This window comes from Clytia hemisphaerica, unplaced genomic scaffold (assembly GCF_902728285.1).
Source record: "Clytia hemisphaerica strain Z4C2 unplaced genomic scaffold, Clytia hemisphaerica genome assembly, whole genome shotgun sequence".
Taxonomy (NCBI): domain Eukaryota; kingdom Metazoa; phylum Cnidaria; class Hydrozoa; order Leptothecata; family Clytiidae; genus Clytia; species Clytia hemisphaerica.
In genome coordinates, this window is record NW_027104441.1 from 2228827 (window position 1) to 2250872 (window position 22046).

The following is a 22046-nucleotide window of genomic DNA, read 5'->3' on the forward strand; positions in this document are numbered from 1 at the left end:
ACAAGAAGCTCAACTGAACTTGCTAAGATGATAGAAGAAATATTAGACAACAGACTTGAAAACTTGGCCTCGAAGGATGATGTTGTTGAGATCAAAGGCATCTTTAACAAGATTAATGAGAACATTTTGTATCAGGATAAGAAGATTGCCTCCCTTGAAAAAGAGTCTGTGGATCACGAGGAGAGAATTTCATTCCTTGAACAAAATTTGCTTATCCTTCAGGACAAAAATGCTGTTTTGAGTAGCACAGTAGACTTTTTGACTAAAAAAAGTGACGATCAAGAGCAGTATTCACGTAGGAGTTCTTAAGGATCAATGGAATCGAGAAAAGGGAAAACGAATCTAGTGCTGATTGTGTGAAAAAGGTAATCGAAGTTTGTAAGGACATGGATGTTGCTATTGAACCCAAAGACATTGACAGGGCTCACCGTGTAGGCAAAGAACGCAGTACTATGATAGTCAAACTTTATTCTTTTGATAAACGTACATCGATCTACAAGGCCAGAAAAAAAGCAAAAAATAACATCAAAGTTTACTTGGATTTAACAAAAAAGCGGTTGAAATTATTGGATGAAGCTAAAGAGTTTATCACTAAGGACTGCAACGTTGATTTTGTTTTTGCGGACATCAATTGCAACACTGTTGCGAGATTGAAGTCAAACCAATACAATTTTTTTGACAATATTGATTCGTTCAAGAGTAAGATCTTGAAAACATAGAGTTTTTTTTTCTGTTGTGATTTCGTTTTTCGTCAAACTCTACATTGTTTCTCTCATAACATTTTTTTAAACCATCTGCCGTTTTTGCATTTTATATAATGCCCTTTTTCTACACTGAAAGTGATTATTAATTGCTTTTCTTTTTGTCTTTTTATCACCTGCAATTTGATTACGGGTGGGATTACCATTACATTTGTGTTTGATTATTTTCTACCTAATTACTTTTTATCAACTCTTTTTTTCTATAATGTTTTGTCTTACCTTTTTTACTATTTCATGTGTATGTTGGAGCTACATCTGTAAGGTTTATTTTGGTTTGGGATTTGTCGAACCGGATGACTTGATATGGGAATAAGTCTACAGCAGTATAGAGCGTGCGTTGGAAATTTTAATTCTTGCAAATATCTTTTCGGGAGATTAAGTCTGTGTATCAATCTTACGTTTGGGGGGGTTACCAAATCTTCTTCCCTATCGTTTCCATCTTTTCTGGTTACAATTCAATATTTTTATATACTTTTTCAGCTTAATCTACTTCTTTTAGCAGGAGATATCGAGTCCAACCCGGGGCCGAGAGAGAAAGATAACACCTTGTCAATTTCTCATTGGAATCTAAACAGCGTTTGGGTTGATAAATTTTCAAAGATTGCTCAAATTACTGCCTTTCTGAGTGCTCACAAGTTTGATATCTTCTGTGTTGGTGAGTCGTTTCTTGATTCCTCTATCGAGAGCGATGATTCGAGGTTGAAGATAGAAAATTATGAGTTGCTCAGATGTGATCACCCATCTAACTCAAAAATAGGTGGTGTTTGTCTTTATTATAGAAGGGGTCTCTCTGTTGAGAGAAGGCCTGAGTTGTCTTCTCTTGACGAGTGCCTTGTTTGTGAAGTTAATTCTGGTTCGAAAAAAACTTCTTCTTTGTCTTCTCTACCGAACTCCTAGTCAAAATGCAGAAGAATTTTCTGCATTTAAACAAAAATTGGAGGAAACTATCAGAAAAATTCATGATGTTTCTCCTACTTTAGCTATTTTCCTCGGTGACTTTAACGCAAGAAACTCAGTTTGGTGGACTGGTGACATTACAAATTCTCAGGGAGAGGACATTAGCGAGTTAGCTTCACAATATGGGTTACATCAACTAATTGATGAGCCGACTCATCTTCGTCCTGGGTGTTCTCCTACTTGCATTGATCTTATTTTTTCATCTTCGCGGACTCCTATTTTAGATTCCGGGGTTTTACCTTCACTTAATCCACGTTGCCACCACCAGATACCCTTCGTAAAACTAAACTTTCGAACTATATTCCCTCCAGCTTATAAACGCAAGATTTGGGACTTTTCTCGTGCTGATGAGAGGGGAATCGTGCTTGCCCTGAATGCCATTGATTGGGAAACCTCCTTTCTGGGACTCAACGTAGAAGATCGTGTTTCCCTTCTCTCTGAATATATACTTAATATTATTTCTAATTTTGTTCCAAATAAAACTATCACCATCAGAGACAAAGATGCGTTATGGATGACTCCTGAGATTAAGCAGATGCTTTTGGATAAGGCTAAGATATATCGTCGTTGGAGAAAATGGGGAAGTCCTTTAGATGGTCAGACACTTGATGACATGGTTGACAGGTGCAGATTGGCCATCAAGACTGCCAAGGATAGTTATTTCTCTCGTCTTGGCAACTCTTTAAATGATCCAAACATAGGAAGTAAGAAATACTGGTCTACTCTGAAGCAGTTTCTGAACGTACGTAAAACCCCGAAAATTCCACCTATTCGAAATGAAAGAAACGTCCTTGTAAGTGATGTTTCTGAGAAGGCCGATATTTTTAACTCTTTTTTCTCAAACCAATGCTCACTTATCGATACTGGCAGTGTTTTGCCACCTGAACAATTTCTTACTAACTCTAGACTGGATAATCTTGTATTTGAAGAAGAAAAAATCGAGTCTATTATTAATTCTTTGAATGTTAACAAAGCCCATGGGTGGGATAATATTTCTACTCGTATGATCAGAATCTGTGGTAAGTCTCTAGTAAAACCCTTGCTTAGCATATTCAATCTTTCTATCAACTCTGGCATCTTCCCATCACAGTGGAAGAAAGGTAACGTGGTTCCTGTCTATAAAAAGGGAGACAGGAGCATAGCCAAAAACTACAGACCAGTGTCTCTTCTTCCTGTGTTTGGAAAAATATATGAAAAGTGTATTTACGATACACTTTACAGGTATTTTGAAAACAATAACTTATTTTCTCCTTGTCAGTCTGGTTTTCGGGAGGGGGATTCCTGCATTTCTCAGTTGTTATCCATAACGCATGATATTTATACAGGGTTTGACAAAGATCCTTCTCTAGATACCAGGGGGGTGTTTTTAGATATTTCAAAGGCATTCGATCGGGTGTGGCACGATGGCTTACTCTTTAAACTTAAATCTTATGGGGTGACTGGACCGTTGCTTTCCTTAATTCGCAGCTTTCTTAACGATAGGCATCAGAGAGTTGTGTTGAATGGGAAAACATCTGAGTGGAAGCGAATCAATGCTGGGGTACCTCAAGGCTCGATTCTTGGTCCATTGTTCTTCTTAATTTATATTAATGATCTTCCAAAAAACCTTGAGTCAAAACCGAAGATCTTTGCTGACGATACCTCTTTATTCTCTCTTGTGATTGATCAACTCTTGAGCCTTGATGTACTTAACAGAGATCTCTCCAGGATAACTGACTGGGCTCATCAATGGAAGATGTCTTTTAACCCTGACCCATCTAAGCAAGCCATTGAAGTCTATTTTACCTGTAGACTCACTCCTCCTAATGTTCCAGCAATCTCCTTTAATAATTCTAATATCGCGACCAGTGAGTACCAGAAACATCTTGGTCTAATCTTAGATTCAAAACTTTCTTTTGATCGCCATCTAGACGAGAAGATAAAAAAGGCCAATAAAGGAATTGGTCTTATTAATCGACTTCGCAAGCATGTGCCTAGGAGATCTCTACTAACCATTTATAAATCTTTCATTAGGCCTCATCTTGATTATGGTGATATCGTATATGACCGCCCAGGAAATGCTACCTTTGTGCAGAAGCTTGAATCTATTCAATATAATGCCTGCTTAGCTATAACAGGCTGTTTTCGTGGAACGTCTCAAGAAAAACTATATTCAGAACTTGGTCTTGAAAGTCTTGCTGACAGGCGCTTTGCTAGAAGAATGACATTCTTCTATGGAATTATTAATAATTTAGCCCCTTCGTATTTACGTAACTACCTGCCAGTAAGACTTACAGCACCTGGTGGCCTTAGAACAAGAAATCCTATCTATCCTCTTAATATACGAACTGAGCGTTTCCGTAACACTTTTTTTCCGTACTGCATATCTCAGTGGAATGTTCTGGGAGGTAATATACGAGATCTACCTTCAATTAAAACTTTCAAAAAAGCAATCTATGAATTTTTGAGACCCAAGCAATCTCATGTTTTTGATGTTCCTGACATTCAAGGAGTGATTTTTCTTAATCGACTTCGGGTCGGTTTCAGCCATCTCAACGAGCATAAATTTAGACATGGCTTCCGCGACACTTTAGACCCTTTCTGTGGTTGCCGAACTAACTCTGTTGAAAACACTCAGCACTTTTTTCTGCACTGCTCTATATATTCCCATGCAAGACAATCTTTGTTCGACGAACTTCAGACCCTAGGCATTATTTTTCATCCGCCGCTTAACCCTCCTTTTTTCTGTCGGCTTTTATTATATGGGGATGAAAGTTTGAGTTCAAATCTAAATAAATCTATTCTTTCTTCTGTTGTTGAATTTCTTAACGAAACTGGAAGGTTTAGCGGTGCTTTATTTTAGGCTTTACCTAACAATTGTAGCTTCCTTCTCCAAGATTTTTTTTTCCCTTTATTTACTTATTTATTTATTAGTTTTATTTATTATTATAAGTTTCTTGTCATTCTAAGTAATTTCCAAGCTGGGACATTATGGGGCAAATTAAAAAGGTCCCCGATCGAAATATATTTAATATACTACAACATCAAATTAACTTAATTAGTATATCAACTATTTGAGATCATGCTGAAGGGTTTGTTGTGTCTGTCCTTATTGGTATTTGCTTGGTCAAGAAAAGTTGGAGAGCCTTTACCAAATGAACAATCCAAGGATGAGATTAAAAACTCGATTGGCAAAAGACAACATTCGTTTGGAAACGAGGTTGACTCATCACCAGACCACTTAGATACAGAGCATGAAGAATGATGATGAAACTGTTCCACGAATTAGACAACCATTCCAAATTAACAGAACTTGTTCATTTCATTTTTTCTTGTACTTAAAAACCGGTGATAGTTTCCTTTAAAGTTCTAGTGTTTTCTAGAACTTTATCCAGCAAAACAGACAAAAACCTCTAATTAGTAAGATTTAAAATCACCCCATTGTTTATAATCAAGTCATTCCCCCCAAAGAAAAGTTAAGGAAAATAAAGAAGAGACTCATAGTTATCTACCGAGCTATGAACAAACGTTTAAACTTTTCTAGCACAATTTCTTGAAAAATACCTAATAGGGTCGTCACAGACAGAACAGGTCGCACTAGAAAAAAAAGCAATGAATCATTTTTAGGGACCATTGAAATGTCTAGTAAGCTCTTACTTGGAACTTGGATTGAAAAAATGAATACATAGCCATTTTCTTTTAGAAACTTTTCTAGGCTCGTGAGAAATTCCAACTATTAATAATTCGTCCTAAAGTATGAATGTCGTTGACTGGTTGCTTCTTACAATAAACATCAAAATGAGGAAGTGTAACTGTACGGTCAATAAATTACGGTTTAAACGATATATTTGACATAAATTATAAATTTGTATAAGAAAAGTGTAAATTTTTATGACACCCTACTATCAGAAATGTCATCATGCTCAAGGTGTGAAATTTTTTAGGACTCAAATTTTATTTAATTTTAAAGCTAAATAAAAGTTAGGAATTTACAGAAAATTTCATGGCAAAAACTCTATTATTTCAGGAGCTATTACCAATAATCTGACCTCCGAACAGAAAGAGCCCCCCCCCCCCTAGGCCGAATAGGGTTAACTTATTGTTATGGTAAAGTCCTTCAAAATAATCAAATCTTTATAACATTAAAATCATCAAAGATATCTAAAGAAATATTTTTGTCATTTTTCTGAGGGCGTGTTTTTTTCATTCTTAATGACAATCTTTGTGCAGCGAGAGCAGTTTTAGCCAAAAAAGTCTAGAGAAAATTTTCTCCGTCTGTGTTTAATAACACCCCTGTGTCACAGACCCGGTGGACCCCCCACCCCGGTGGAAAAATAGGCCAAAAAATCGTCGCCGGTGGGAAAAATATCCTACAATTTCAACCCCACTGCGTAATTGCTCTATGATTTTATCCCCATTGAAAACTGAATGTAACAAATTGCACTCCAAAACCATCCCCACTGGAATTTTCGAGCTGGAAACAATAGATTTTCTATCCCCATTGGCATTTTGATTGAAATTTTCATCCCCACTGAGGGGAAAAGTTAGGGAAAAAGTTCTACCGGGGCACTGAGACAGGGGTGTTTAATAATGGTCGTCTCCGTCTCCGTAGTCACTCATATTCTACTACAATACAATACACAAAATGATACCGCGTTAGCTTATAGGATTTTTGCTCTTTCAATAATTTGCAAAAATAGGTAGTTCTAAAACATTTTGTATACATGCAGCATTGAACAATTAAAAAGTAATCCTCATAGATAACGGATGCACATGATGCGTTTTCAAGCAATCTAGACATTCTAAATCTCAAAAGTTTTCTCTTGAGCGAAACTCTTGGAACACCGCACCGGGTAAGGCAGGTACATCGCTCGCCGTAACCGATTTCCGCCAACAAATGGTCAGTGCTAAATAAAATCAAAATTTTCAAAAGAATTGTGTGACCAAACAAGGCAAACTTGGCTAACAATAGCGTATTAAGGCCGTCATAAAAGTCATAAAAGAGCGAAAATTGTCGAAAAATTTCGCGCTCGCCTCGCACGCGTTTTTGTCTCCATGAGATCTAGAGGTCAGTTGGAATCGAATTGGAATTGGCGTCCTCTGGTTGTACTACCGCTCCACCTCTTCGAAGCTTGTTTTGAAGTATACGGCTTCTCAAACCATGATTGCCCCAACCTCGATTTAAAATGAAAAAAGACTTCTTAAGGTTCTGCGAGGAAAAAATCCCACACCAAAAGCCCTACCTAAAATAAGAGGGTAGTTCTTTGTTTCGATGCAGAAGCCAAAAGAGATTTTTCAAGGGTGTCTTTGTCATAGGCATCGAGCCAATCTTGGAATCTCTTCGGACCTAAGCCAAACTTTCCGCTAGTAATCTTTGAAACAGAAAGAGAAACAGAAATGGGTTTACTGGAAAATGCAAAAATCTTCTTGGGAAGAAAGGAAACCTTTGGAAAAGTCTTTAGTTTTTAACTTGAATTTAAATCTTCAGATAACCTTGGCACATAATACTCACACAATCAAGTAACTGCTGCATTTCATTGACAGCAAGTGCCAAAGAGAGGTTCCCAAAGAAATCCTCGTGATCTTTCGTGCCGAGGAAGTGAAAGCTCAACGCAGAATTAACACTTTTGAATGCTACCGGTTCTTTATCAGTCGATAACGTAAGGGACCGACTTCTGAAAAATAAAGAAAGCATAGTCGAATTTATGGTTGATTTTATCATTCGCCTCAAGTACCTTTCCCATAATTAGAGATGTCATTATTGTAATCCTTTCAAGCACCAAAACTAATTTTGATCCATTCTAACATTTCTAAAATGACATATTTGAACTGAACGAAACGAAAAGGCAAAAAAGGTATTCACTCACTCTATTAAAGTGAGCTTGTTTAAAGATTATTTAATAGATGCCCCCTTTTTTAAACGTCCCTCATAAAATCTAAAAAATAGAAAGAATAAACACCGGGGCGTTTATTCGAAGTAATACTTTACTTTAAATCGATATCACAAACAGACAAATTAGTCAGTTTCCGGTGCATTTGGAACCAGCACGCAGCTAACTTTGTGGCATCGGAAAAGGAGGTAGCGTATGATTTCAATGCACTAATCTGTCCGTGAAAGTCGGCTACCATTGTCGTCGAATGCTTTTTCTAGATAAAAGAGAAAAATTATAAGGCCGATAACCTATAAAACACGGGCTTGATGTAGACTAAACAATTTAAGAAGGATGTCTAAATTCTGTGCAGATTGCTTATTTCCAGGAGTAGTGGTGAACATTATAAAGCTGAAATCTGATTGGATGATATCAATATATACGATATAGATTAAAGACACCTTAAAAATGCGTGCTTGTCGTACTTAGCGTTCTCTATACATCAAACCATTACTATCATACTCTCCTTGAAACAGAAGTAGAAACGTGGTTGTCTGACATGCCCACTAAACAATGTTTAGTCATATACCCTCGAAGTCCGTGTTTGCCGTGCTCAGCGTGTCCGTCAAAATATGTTTACTCGTATACCCTCGCAGTCCGTGCTTGCCGTGCTCAGCGTGTCCGACAAAATATGTTTAGTCATATACCCTTGAAGTCCGTGCTTGCCGTGCTCAGCGTGTCTGAATTGTCAAAGAAAATTCTTACACCCTACCTTTACTTTACACCCTACTCATACACACCCTTTACACCCTACTCATATACACCCCCCACACACACTTGGCACATACACCCCCCCCCACACACACAGTGTCTTCATATCCCGTGTTTGCCGTGCTCAGCGTGCTCATCAAACGATGTTTAGTAATACACCCTCGCAGTCCGTGCTTGCCGTGCTTGCCGTGCTCAGCGTGTCTGAATTGTCAAAGAAAATTCTTACACCCTACCTTTACTTTACACCCTACTCATACACACCCTTTACACCCTACTCATATACACCCCCCCCAACACACACTTGGCACATACACCCCCCACACACACAGTGTCTTCATATCCCGTGTTTGCCGTGCTCAGCGTGCTCATCAAACGATGTTTAGTAATACACCCTCGCAGTCCGTGCTTGCCGTGCTCAGCGTGTCCGACACGATATGTTTAGTCATATACCCTTGAAGTCCGTGCTTGCCGTGCTCAGCGTGTCTGAATTGTCGAAGAAAATTCTTACACCCTACCTTTACTTTACACCCTACTCATATACACCCTTCACACACACTTGGCACATACACCCCCCCCCACACACACACAGTGTCTTCATATCCCGTGTTTGCCGTGCTCAGCGTGCTCATCAAACGATGTTTAGTAATACACCCTCGCAGTCCGTGCTTGCCGTGCTCAGCGTGTCCGGCACAATATGTTTAGTCATATACCCTTGAAGTCCGTGCTTGCCGTGCTCAGCGTGTCTGAATTGTCGAAGAAAATTCTTACACCCTACCTTTACTTTACACCCTACTCATATACACCCTTTATACCCTACTCATATACACCCTTCACACACACTTGGCACATACACCCCCCACACACAGTGCCTTCATATCCCGTGTTTGCCATGCTCAGCGTGCTCATCAAACGATGTTTAGTCATATACCCTCAAAGTCTGTGCTTGCCGTGCTCAGCGTGTCCGTGAATTTCGAAACAGAAAAACGTGGGCCTTTTGTTTTCAATTTCAAAGACCAGACCAAGGAAACCCTTGGGCGGTCCGGCAACTGGTAAGGCAAAGCAGTCAGATAGGAAAACGTTCACAAATCCCAGACCGGGCAGGATTGGTTCTGGTCATTGAATTCTTGAAGTTGAAGTAACTTAGAAGTTGTAATTTTAACTAGAGGTTGCGTTGGGTAGTTTCAGCTGAACATGGCATCGAATTATATTCAAAAGACTGGTAGCAAGAGGGGTTATGGATCCTGTCAGAGTTGTGGGCAGGAAAACCACAATCGGAAAAAGCCGAAAGTTTGCGACTGCGGAAGAGAACTCGGTGGGTCTTTTGTTTGCGACAGTGACAATCGTAACAACCTGAAATTGGACGATAAAAAAGTTCTTCCAGTCTCCGTTTTGTTTACAACGATGACAGAGGATGTCTAAAATCTATTAAAATGAACAATAACGGAGACAGGAAGTTCTTGTTCGCAACAAATTCCGATTTAGTTTGCTACAACAATGACTGTCGCGATTTGAGGTCCGCTTCTGTAGCATCAAAAGTTAGCTTTGAATGCAAACATTCGAAGCACCCCAGTGTGCAGCCAATGTATTCAGTGACGGAATTTCAGCTCTGTGATATCACAGAATTTACTCCAGACCTGAAAAAACAAAGTGATATCGTTGAAATGCAGTCTCTTCTAAACAAGTCTGACTTTAAATATCCTGCCGTTGCTAAAGTTTCCTGCAAGAGCTACGCAGTGAAAGCTTTCACCAGCACTACGGCAGAAATGAATTATGTTCACGTGAAGGTTGCTGCCATAAAAGGTAACGGAAAGAACCAAATTAGGTGCATGGCCAACGACTGCAGGAAGAAGAAAGGTCGCACAAAAACTGTAAGTAATTTTTCACTGTTTTTTATAGGAAATAGCATTCTTTGCTTAGCTTTTTTCAATTTTCTCAAACTTCGCAGGTTTAAATTTGTGGGTAGGTACAGTATCGAACTTCTTGAACCTCACTGTAAGTCCCGATAATAGTTCTATAACTTTGGCGGGAATACAATGGGTTTTCCTCTGACAGACGCGCGTGCGCACTAGTATCACAACAAAATCATCCAAAACTTGCGAAAAAAAAAACTAGCTACAAACAAACCTGAACAAACAGAGAAAAAATGACTGTGATGTGTTTTAAACTTGTAGCTAGTTGAAGCTAGCTAGGTTATAGCCTGCTTATTATCTAAAGTCTGGAAAATTTGGTTGGTGTGTTTCCATAGAAAGAAGGTATCATATTTTGGTTTCAATTCTCGAAATCTGTGTCACTGTGATAACAGTACGTCCCAACCTCAACAAAGTTCATTCAATGTCAACTATTAATTGGCAACCTTCTGACCTTACACCAATGTAGCAACTGCAAGATCATAAGTTATACCATGACTTTTTTTTTTTTTTTTTTTTTTGGACCTACCTCCGGGTGCCCCGGTGGAGGTTCTATAAATTAACCCATGTCCGTCCGTCCGTTCGTCCGTCCGTCCGTCTGTTACCAGCTTTTCTCAGGATTGGCTCATTTGTCTTGCCTGAGAGTAAATAGAGCAGTGCAAAAGAAAGTGTTGAGAGTTTTCGATGGAATTTGTTCTACACGCACAAAATGGATCTAAGGTGTCACGAAAACCGTGTCTAAATTTATGTTCATTGAGGTGACTAAATCCTACTCGAAGACGATTGAGAAGGATCACACCCTGGTTGTCACGAGCTCCAAAAACAGGAGAAAGTTTGGGCCTTAGAAACTCAAGGATTGCTTTTTTGAAGGTAGATACTGAAGGCATATCTCTTATACGACCAGCCAGAATATTCCACTGTGTTATGCAGTATGGATAAAAAGAATTCCGGAAACGCTCAGTTCGAATATTAAGTTGATAAATAGGATTTCTTGTTCTTAGATTACCCGGTGCCGCAAGTCTTGCCGGTAAGTAGTTACGTAAATAAGAGGGGGCTAAATTGTTTAAAATTTTGTAAAAGAAGACCATTCTTCTACTAAATCGACGATCAGCAAGACTCTCGAGACCAAGTTCAGAATAAAGTTTTTCTTGAGACGTTCCACGAAAGCAGCCAGTTATAGCAAGGCAAGCATTATATTGGATGGATTCAAGCTTACGAACAAAAGTCTAATTTCCAGGATGGTCGTATATAATATCCCCATAGTCTAAATGTGGTCTAATGTAAGATTTGTATAAAGTAAGCAGAGATTTTCTTGGTACATGTTTGCGAAGTCTGTTAATGAGGCCAATACCTTTGTTGGCCTTTTTTATTTTTTCGTCTAAATGGTGACTGAATGAGAGTTTGGAATCCAAGATAAGACCTAGGTGCTTCTGACATTCACTAGTTCTTATGTCAGTATTATTGAAATATAAAACAGGGGCATTAGCTGGTAAGAGCCTTTTGGAAAAGTAAACTTCCACAGCTTGTTTTGTGGGATCAGGATTAAAAGACATCTTCCATTGACGAGCCCACTCACGTATTCTTGCAAGATCTCTGTTTAATTCCTCACTGCTCAAAAGTTGGTCAATCACTAATGAAAATAAAGACGTGTCATCAGCGAAGATTTTAGCCTTGGTCTCGAGATTGTTGGGAAGGTCGTTGATGTAGATTAGAAAAAACAAAGGACCAAGAATTGAGCCTTGAGGAACTCCTGCCTTGATTTGTTTCCACTCAGAGGTTTTCCCATTCAGAGGTTTTCCCATTACCATGACTTTCGTTACAAATAGCAGATAACAGATTGTTGGTGGTCATTGAAGTCAACCAAAAGAACAACAATCACTAAAGAGAACATACACATAAATCACTAAATGTAAGGAATTATGACTGATTCACTGCCACTGAACAAAGATGAAAAATTTTTCCCAACCATTGTGAGTTATCAACTTAAAACTTAACCTGATCTGAACAAACCTACAACTGTCCGCAGCAAATTGTATACTTTGATCGGGTTAATTTTTGCGAGCCAAAATGAATTGATATAATTTTTCTGGATTTATTTTCACGAATTACATGTTTTTTCTTTTATAAGCATAACGTTTATAAGCATATGCAGGCTCAGTTTTTGGTACTTAAACAATGGTTCTATTGTTTGAGAACAATAGAATGCTAAGCATAATGCGAGCCTGATGTAGGGGCAGACACTTGCTTATAAAAAAAAAATGTAGTGTTTCAAATATTTCGTGCGGATTTTATTTCACGTATCAGCCTAAAATCAATCACAGGGATCTTCACAATTTCGTGAGTCTGCAAACTCACACGATATCGCGTAAAAAGGGGAAAACTCGGGAAAACGCAAATGCAAATGCAAATGAAAAGGTTTCAGTTGTTTAAGAGGTCCAACTATCAGCGGCGGGTTTGAGGGGGCTCAAAAGATAATATTAGTAAAGTACCTTGTTAAAAAGAGAAATTGGGAAATTGAAATATTTCCGCTTGGATTTTGTTGAGATTGGGGGGAACCTTTCCATTCAACATTATGTTACCAAAGCCAATTTATGACCTTATGTACCATACATCTTCCTCTATGGATTTTACTTGCCAAATTAAGTTTTCTTTCTGCTAGGTTCGTGTCTTTGGTTTGTTTACGTTTCATACAGTTAAATCTGGCTTCCTTTGAATCACTTATACGACCTTTAGTCTTTCGAGTACTTCATAAATCTAAATGACTTAAAAACGCTTGATTTTCACTCCCTTCATCATAGGTATGTCTGCTATACAGTATTGGAATTGTTTGTTAACTTGTCGACTAGTCTAAATGAAATAGAGAGAGAAAAAAATTAATTTTGTTATCAAGCATAAAACGAAATCCTCTAATAGATACTGCCCTGTAAAATAGAAGTAAATCAGGTGACTGGATCAAAACAAGATTAATTTCGCATAGCGAAAGTATTACGATAGGCTTTCGTGGTGGCGGTGGCGGTGATGAACAAAAATTAGAAAACGAAAGTGCTTTGGAAACTTCTAGAACATTCTCGAATAGTCTAAAGATGGACTCACTCGCTAAGGTAAGATAAAATCTAACGTTTTGTCAGTCCGCAAGTCCAGGTAGACGTAACCAAGCATTTTTAAACATCGCTCGTTTTTAAAGAAATGGCAGTTTTCAGCATGCTGTCAGCTGGTTGTTTGTATTTCTGTCATGTTTTTTGTGTTTGTTAGAGTATTTACGAAGGTTTTTATTTCTTTTATGTGTAGTTAGTAAATGCACCAATAAAATGATAGGAATCTTACAATTAAAGAGACATGACATTAAGCCAGACCCGATCAATCGAACTTGTCGAACCAATCGAATAATCGAACTCCATCGTGCATTGAAAAAAGCACCCCATGATATTGACTCAATGAAAAAGTGTGCCAAATTTCAGCCAAATCTGACAACTATTTTTTAAGTGTCCAGCCTGGAGTCTGCCCTAAAGTTTTCGGACAGAAAACATCGTCAGATTCTAGCTCAACTGAAATTGAAAATGTCTATATGGTCCGTAGAATCTTCTATACTAATTGAGTTTATGAAAAATTTCTATAACGCTAGCCCAGTAACATATTAAGGTTTCTAAAATTTGAACGCCGCGGCTGGAAAACCTATCCTTCTTCGATACAAAAAGTCTCGCGCTATTCGGTTTCAAGACTGTCACGACGGATTTGCATGATTTCGAACTATTTTATATCAACACACGCAACAAAATCCAACATTGTTGTTTGATGATTAAACTTCGTCTAATATTATTTAAAAAGGTTTCAATGTTGGTAGCATTGCATATGCGCGGGTCTTAATCTGTCCGCATGTGAAGCCAACAAACGGGTAAACCTTCAGTGCTCAATCGCAAAGCGCGAGCCTCTCCTTCACAACTAAGGCTTTTTCTTTCCTAGAAGCAACCCTCTCACCACCTCAGACACCTTTGGACGTCTGCAACGACGGGTACCCTCGATAATTTTGACAGGGTCACTATGGCATTTCATTGAACACAGACTTCCGTTATCTTAAAAAGGCATATCAACGAGGCTTACGGACACAAATTTTTGACTAATGTAGAAAGTTTAGAAGTATAATTTTTATTATTGTATTCGGCATTTTAAGCCGAAACAATGTCAGGAATTAACCAACATTATAGTATTTTAAAGGCTTTTGATGTACAAGCAAAACCGTTAACCGGCGTTTGCGACGACGTCTAGTAATATATATTAAAATTAACTGGATCAAAACGATAAAACTCAAATTTAAATATCCATTATCTATCACTGGTCAAAACGATAAAACTCAAATTTAAATATCCATTATCTATCACTGGTCAAAACGATAAAACTCAAATTTAAATATCCATTATCTATCACTGGTCAAAACGATAAAACTCAAATTTAAATATCCATTATCTATCACTGGTCAAAACTTGATGCACGTAGCCCTTTACAATCATAAGATACATACAATCACGGACAAAATGTTGTAGACTTTTCAAAATCGAGCACGCTTAGTACGGCAAGCACGAGATCTGAACACACTATGTGTGAGGGTGTCTGTGTATAGGGTGTCTGTGTATAGGGTATGTGTGTGTGTGTGTGTGGGAACACTCGTAAAACTGAAAGGAAAGGGGTGTAAAATTTTAACTAATTCAACGAGCACGCTTAGCACGGCGAGCACGAGATCTGAACATACTGTGTGTGGGGGTGTCTGTGTCTAGGCTGTCTGTGTATAGGGTATGTGGGTGTGTGTGTGGGGGCACTCGTAAAACTTAAAGGAAAGGGGTGTAAAATTTTAACTAATTCAACGAGCACGCTTAGCACGGCGAGCACGAGATCTGAACACACTGTGTGTGGGGGTGTCTGTGTATAGGGTATGTGGGTGTGTGTGTGGGGGCACTCTTAAAACTTAAAAGAAAGGGGTGTAAAATTTTAATTAATTCAACGAGCACGCTTAGCACGGCGAGCACGAGATCTGAACACACTGTGTGTGGGGGTGTCTGTGTATAGGGTATGTGGGTGTGTGTGTGGGGGCACTCGTAAAACTGAAAGGAAAGGGGTGTAAAATTTTAACTATTTCAACGAGCACGCTTAGCACGGCGAGCACGAGATCTGAACACACTGTGTGTGGGGGTGTCTGTGTATAGGGTGTCTGTGTATAGGGTATGTGAGTGTGTGTGTGGGGGCACTCGTAAAACTTAAAGGAAAGGGGTGTAAAATTTTAACTAATTCAACGAGCACGCTTAGCACGGCGAGCACGAGATCTGAACACACTGTGTGTGGGGGTGTCTGTGTATAGGGTGTCTGTGTATAGGGTATGTGTGTGTGTGTGTGTGGGAACACTCGTAAAACTGAAAGGAAAGGGGTGTAAAATTTTAACTAATTCAACGAGCACGCTTAGCACGGCGAGCACGAGATCTGAACACACTGTGTGTGGGGGTGTCTGTGTATAGGGTGTCTGTGTATAGGGTATGTGTGTGTGTGTGTGGGGGCACTCGTAAAACTGAAAGGAAAGGGGTGTAAAATTTTACCTAATTCAACGAGCACGCTTAGCACGGCGAGCACGAGATCTGAACACACTGTGTGTGGGGGTGTCTGTGTATAGGGTGTCTGTGTATAGGGTATGTGGGTGTGTGTGTGGGGGCACTCGTAAAACTTAAAGGAAAGGGGTGTAAAATTTTAACTAATTCAACGAGCACGCTTAGCACGGCGAGCACGAGATCTGAACACACTGTGTGTGGGGGTGTCTGTGTATAGGGTATGTGGGTGTGTGTGTGGGGGCACTCTTAAAACTTAAAGGAAAGGGGTGTAAAATTTTAATTAATTCAACGAGCACGCTTAGCACGGCGAGCACGAGATCTGAACACACTGTGTGTGGGGGTGTCTGTATATAGGGTGTCTGTGTATAGGGTATGTGGGTGTGTGTGTGTGGGGGCACTCTTAAAACTTAAAGGAAAGGGGTGTAAAATTTTAATTAATTCAACGAGCACGCTTAGCACGGCGAGCACGAGATCTGAACACACTGTGTGTGGGGGTGTCTGTGTATAGGGTATGAAGGTGTGTGTGTGGGGGCACTCGTAAAACTTAAAGGAAAGGGGTGTAAAATTTTAATTAATTCAACGAGCACGCTTAGCACGGCGAGCACGAGATCTGAACACACTGTGTGTGGGGGTGTCTGTATATAGGGTGTCTGTGTATAGGGTATGTGGGTGTGTGTGTGGGGGCACTCTTAAAACTTAAAGGAAAGGGGTGTAAAATTTTAACTATTTCAACGAGCACGCTTAGCACGGCGAGCACGAGATCTGAACACACTGTGTGTGGGGGTGTCTGTGTATAGGGTGTCTGTGTATAGGATATGTGGTTGTGTGTGTGGGGGCACTCGTAAAACTTAAAGGAAAGGGGTGTAAAATTTTAATTAATTCAACGAGCACGCTTAGCACGGCGAGCACGAGATCTGAACACACTGTGTGTGGGGGTGTCTGTGTATAGGGTGTCTATGTATAGGGTGTATGTGGGTGTGTGTGTGGGGGCACTCGTAAAACTTAAAGGAAAGGGGTGTAAAATTTTAACTAATTCAACGAGCACGCTTAGCACGGCGAGCACGAGATCTGAACACACTGTGTGTGGGGGTGTCTGTGTATAGGGTATGTGGGTGTGTGTGTGGGGGCACTCTTAAAACTTAAAAGAAAGGGGTGTAAAATTTTAATTAATTCAACGAGCACGCTTAGCACGGCGAGCACGAGATCTGAACACACTGTGTGTGGGGGTGTCTGTGTATAGGGTGTCTCTGTATAGGGTGTATGTGGGTGTGTGTGTGGGGGCACTCGTAAAACTGAAAGGAAAGGGGTGTAAAATTTTAATTAATTCAACAAGCACGCTTAGCACGGCGAGCACGAGATCTGAACACACTGTGTGTGGGGGTGTCTGTGTATAGGGTGTCTCTGTATAGGGTGTATGTGGGTGTGTGTGGGGGCACTCGTAAAACTGAAAGGAAAGGGGTGTAAAATTTTAATTAATTCAACAAGCACGCTTAGCACGGCGAGCACGAGATCTGAACACACTGTGTGTGGGGGTGTCTGTGTATAGGGTGTCTGTGTATAGGATATGTGGTTGTGTGTGTGGGGGCACTCGTAAAACTTAAAGGAAAGGGGTGTAAAATTTTAATTAATTCAACGAGCACGCTTAGCACGGCGAGCACGAGATCTGAACACACTGTGTGTGGGGGTGTCTGTGTATAGGGTGTCTATGTATAGGGTGTATGTGGGTGTGTGTGTGGGGGCACTCGTAAAACTTAAAGGAAAGGGGTGTAAAATTTTAATTAATTCAACGAGCACGCTTAGCACGGCGAGCACGAGATCTGAACACACTGTGTGTGGGGGTGTCTGTGTATAGGGTATGTGGGTGTGTGTGTGGGGGCACTCGTAAAACTGAAAGGAAAGGGGTGTAAAATTTTAATTAATTCAACAAGCACGCTTAGCACGGCGAGCACGAGATCTGAACACACGGTGTGTGGGGTGTCTGTGTATAGGGTGTCTCTGTATAGGGTGTATGTGGGTGTGTGTGTGGGGGCACTCGTAAAACTGAAAGGAAAGGGGTGTAAAATTTTAATTAATTCAACGAGCACGCTTAGCACGGCGAGCACGAGATCTGAACACACTGTGTGTGGGGGTGTCTGTGTACAGGGTGTCTATGTATAGGGTGTATGTGGGTGTGTGTGTGGGGGCACTCGTAAAACTGAAAGGAAAGGGGTGTAAAGCCTTGAGAGCTATTACTCCTATCCTGAATTATTCCTAATTGGTCTTTGGGTTAGAATTTTATTGGTTTTCTAACCGCCAATCAGATTGCAGCTTTGTAATGTGCACCGAAACCCATTTCCAGGAATGTTTCAGTGTCTCAGGTTCAGCATAATATATATTATTAACGTTTTATTCCACCATGAATTACTTACAACAATCTTAAGCATTTGATGTTCGTGGAACGAACGCATCACCATGTCGATCTGGTCCACTGGTGTTTTGATTTTTCCATGGGGTGACTGGAACGGGACGTTGCAGGGCCACCAACTGGGTTTGTTGGCTTTCGTCCAGCTAAAACTTTTTCCAAGACCTGAGAAAGTAATATTTTCATACTATGTCTCTTAACTTAAGAAACTAAATACAGGGGCATAACCTGTTTGATATGTACAGCTCAAGCAGTTGTGGAAAGTAAAAACAGTCTAATGATATTCCTAAAAAACGCAGAAACGAATACCCACGTGATGAAGCTCTGGTTACATCTGCAAGCAGAGTTCTCTTTTCAACAGCCTTGAGACATGCCTCCCAATCGCTTTTAAATCGGATCTCTTCTTTTTTCTTTTTCTTTTCATTAATTTGTTCTTCCTCACTTTCTTCCGATTCGCTTTCTTCTTCTTCCTCTTCTTCTTCAGAAGACTCGCTTTCTTCCTCAGCTTGAACAAGACAGAATAAAAAAATCGCTAACCAATATGTAAATAATATCTACGCTTGTATTATTATTGATAATACTTATTCAATGCACTTCATTCTCATATACCTTATTAAGTGGTTTAATTTTGGCGAATAAATCCCCGCAGAAATTTCAAAATCCGATCACTCTCCAAACTAAATCCTCGCCAAATTTAACAAAAGAAAATCATGTGAAAAATTACAACTTTTTAGTCTCTCTAAATTTCCAATTCGCTAAATCCCCGCAAAAATCGTATTTTGGGCAATCGATTAATTAAATCCACGCCAAAAAAATCCCCGTATGTTTACGGCAGCATATCTTTAGTTAAATATCATTTCAAAAGACAAAACTATAACTTGTATTTCGAAGAGCTATAAGAATCAACTTACCAGCATCAATCTCCATGGCCTGCTTGAATTTCTCAAGGACTAAGGGATCTCGAGCAAACATCCTCATTCCTTTCGTCGATCCTAATAATTGACGTCCATTTTCATTTAATTGAAAGATAAATTTACTGAACAGAGAACTTTATTTCACATTACACATATTTTAGTAAGCTAAATCAGGTAGAAATTAGTATTTTATGCAATTTAGAAATTGATGAAAAATTCACTTTGGCCAGATTCTTAAATTCATTACCATAGCTTTTTATGTTTCCATCTGCCTTGTAGGCTAAAACAGCAATTGGTGTCTTGCAGACATTACGTAATTGTACAACCTAGCAAAAAGCATTAAAATTATGTAGAAATTAAGCACTCCTTTAAATTACTAAAATCAAACGCCACAAGTTTATAACTTAATATGCTTTTTATCTAGTCTAGAAGAGGGTCGGTCCAATATGATCTTTTAAAAATTAGCGCTATATTTTTCAAGCTATAGCAAAATCTCTCATGATTTCTACCTTTCAGAAAATTAAGAAAAGCGGTGGGAGTGGGAGTTTTAAAGTCGACCTTTTGTGGGACGTGATAGTTAAAATACCTTGTTCTTGATTGAAGCCAATTTTCCTTTTTCAGTTTTTTTTCTGCTGACAGGATTTTTATCAAAACTGGTCTAAAACGAAAAAGAAAGTTGGTTTTGTGTTCTGATTCAACAGTTCTTAAAATGAATGAATTAATAACGACTCAAGTCAAATCTACCTTATTCATTTTGAAACGGCCATGGGAGCCGATCCCCCTCTTTCTATTTTCTTCGTTAACGTTGTTATTTTCATTGTCGTTGGCATGGCTGTTGTTCTGATCGTTGTCGGTGTTCATTTTTTTTATTCTAAAGCTATTGTGTAAAAAATGGAAAAAAAAATTAAATGCAAAATCATCCTATTATTGTATCAAGATCGACATATTAGATCACATAACAAATAGAATATTAAGAGAAAGTTAAATTAAGATTGTATACATGATGATATAATTTTGAAGTCCTTAGCTCTTAGGAATAGGTATAAGGGTTGAAATAGGCAAATGTGCGGATTATAAAGTATGACAAGATGATAAGAGGACAAAATTACTCGCTCGAAACCACTACTGGCAAGGACTTTTCTAGTTGAACCGTCAAAAGTGATATGTAGCCTATTTTTACTATTGGTAGCTGATACATTCGAGTATTCCATTTTCCCAGGATTTGGGCTCAGGTTTATTCTTTTTCTTCTGCTGTTGGATAAAATAATTTATAATATAAAAATCGAAACTCTACCAAAATGAAATATAGCCGTAAGAGAGAATAGTCTACGAAGAAAGGAAGTATTTGACGCCCTTTATATGCTTGTCGTCCAGCGGTATTTTCCTATGCAAGCCTTGCATTTAAAGCAAAGCAAGCACCACATTTCAAAAATGTGCTAGTCCCGGGGGGGGGGGGGGGGTACTACCCTTGTCGACCGACGGGGGTGCTCCGCTGAGGTTCGAAAAATGGACCCTACGTGGGACTCGAAATTTGCGAAAAAAGTGACCCTGAATGGGACTGAAATTCCAAAATTTCCTTAAATTTTCTATTTTTTCCCCAAATTTTCCAACAATACGCACCCTACGAGGGACTGATTTTTCTATTTTGGTGTTTTTGCGACCCGACCTGGGACTCGTGTAGGTTAAAAAAGGTACCCTGACCAGCGGAGCATCCCCGTAACCCATCTTGCCCTAGTACCCCACCCCCGGGTGCTAGTCTTTGATCATTTTTCATCGCTTTCTACCTACATAAGTCCAGTTTAATAATAATAATAACAACACAGAAGTTGAGAATACAATCATTAAAAATAAATAAATTTCAATTTATTAAGCATTTCAATTTATAAAGCATATAAAACTTTCCTCGGCTCACCAGACATAAATCGTCCCTTCATTTGGTTATAGTGCATCAGGCCATTGAAGTCTATCACATATATTTTATCATCACATTAAAAGATGGCGTTTGATAAAGTCCCTCTAATAAAATAACCCTCATCCAATATTATCCTTCTTGTTAGTGCATGTAACGTGATGAATGCAATTTTCTTAAGCGTTTATAAGTTCCAAAACCATGTCGTGACATTACATTTTTGTCGAATGATGAACAGAATTTGGCTAAATAATCATAAATCTCATTCCACAGTGAGCACCTGGTGACATATCGAATTTGTTTCTCTATCGTACCAAAAGCAGTAACCGTTTAGCTGAAACGTTTTGTTTGGGCGTATCTGAAAAATGAAAGGAAAAATCAATTTTTCAAACTGATTACGATTATGAAGACCAACCAACTAAACTACGTATTTATTCATTTATAATCACACTCCTGTAAAAATTTCGTTTTGGCAATGTTAAGTCCATCAATCGTTATACTCTTTAAAATGTCAATATTTCAAAGGTTATCTTCCATTAAAAACTCAAAAGTACATCACCTGAGTTCTGTGCTTACGCACTAATCATATGTACAGTACTCTTTGAAATACAGTTTATATATGGGTCCATAATACAAAATAATCAAACGAGCTCCTACTAAAAAGGGATAAAGAAGAAATTAATTAGTAGCCTGCATCTCATATCATCAAACTCTTAAAGTCAATATTTTCTAAACATTCATAATTCATGAATTTGTCTTCCCCTATTCAAAAAGTATAATTGCTATATGCTTTTAAATAATTAGATTAAATAAATACAAACATTACTGAGGCTTTGTTGAAATGTCTTGATTCAAATTTTTCTGTCTGACCCAATAAGAGAATTTATTTTCTTATTGAGCTAGAGAGCTTTTTACACTTTTTTAAAGAGGAATTCTGAAAGAATAAGAGGAAATTTTGTTACCCCCTCCGGTGACGTCATTCTAGATAA

General features: G+C 38.8%; 1 protein-coding gene across 1 annotated transcript; it reads right to left on the minus strand.

The window, feature by feature from the left end:
- Positions 1–17753: 17753 nt before the first annotated feature.
- LOC136820892 (uncharacterized) lies at positions 17754–19473 on the minus strand. Its single transcript, XM_067077130.1, has 5 exons — positions 19396–19473; positions 19146–19226; positions 18548–18739; positions 18242–18399; positions 17754–17873 (listed from the first exon to the last, which is right to left on the minus strand). Exons 2-5 carry the CDS (start codon positions 19210–19212, stop codon positions 17754–17756), a joined length of 537 nt encoding a protein of 178 aa, XP_066933231.1. The 5' UTR covers positions 19213–19226; positions 19396–19473.
- Between the last annotated feature and the right edge of the window lie 2573 nt (positions 19474–22046).

Excerpts from the sequence above, each read along its gene's own strand:
- LOC136820892 (XM_067077130.1), bottom strand. The coding sequence starts at position 19,212 with ATGAGGATGTTTGCTCGAGATCCCTTAGTCCTTGAGAAATTCAAGCAG. Across the intron at positions 18,740-19,145 it reads GGCCATGGAGATTGATGCTG|CTGAGGAAGAAAGCGAGTCT; the intron begins GTAAGTTGATTC and ends GTCTTGTTCAAG. Across the intron at positions 17,874-18,241 it reads ATCAAATGCTTAAGATTGTT|TTTTACGAGTGCCCCCACAC; the intron begins GTAAGTAATTCA and ends CTTTCCTTTCAG.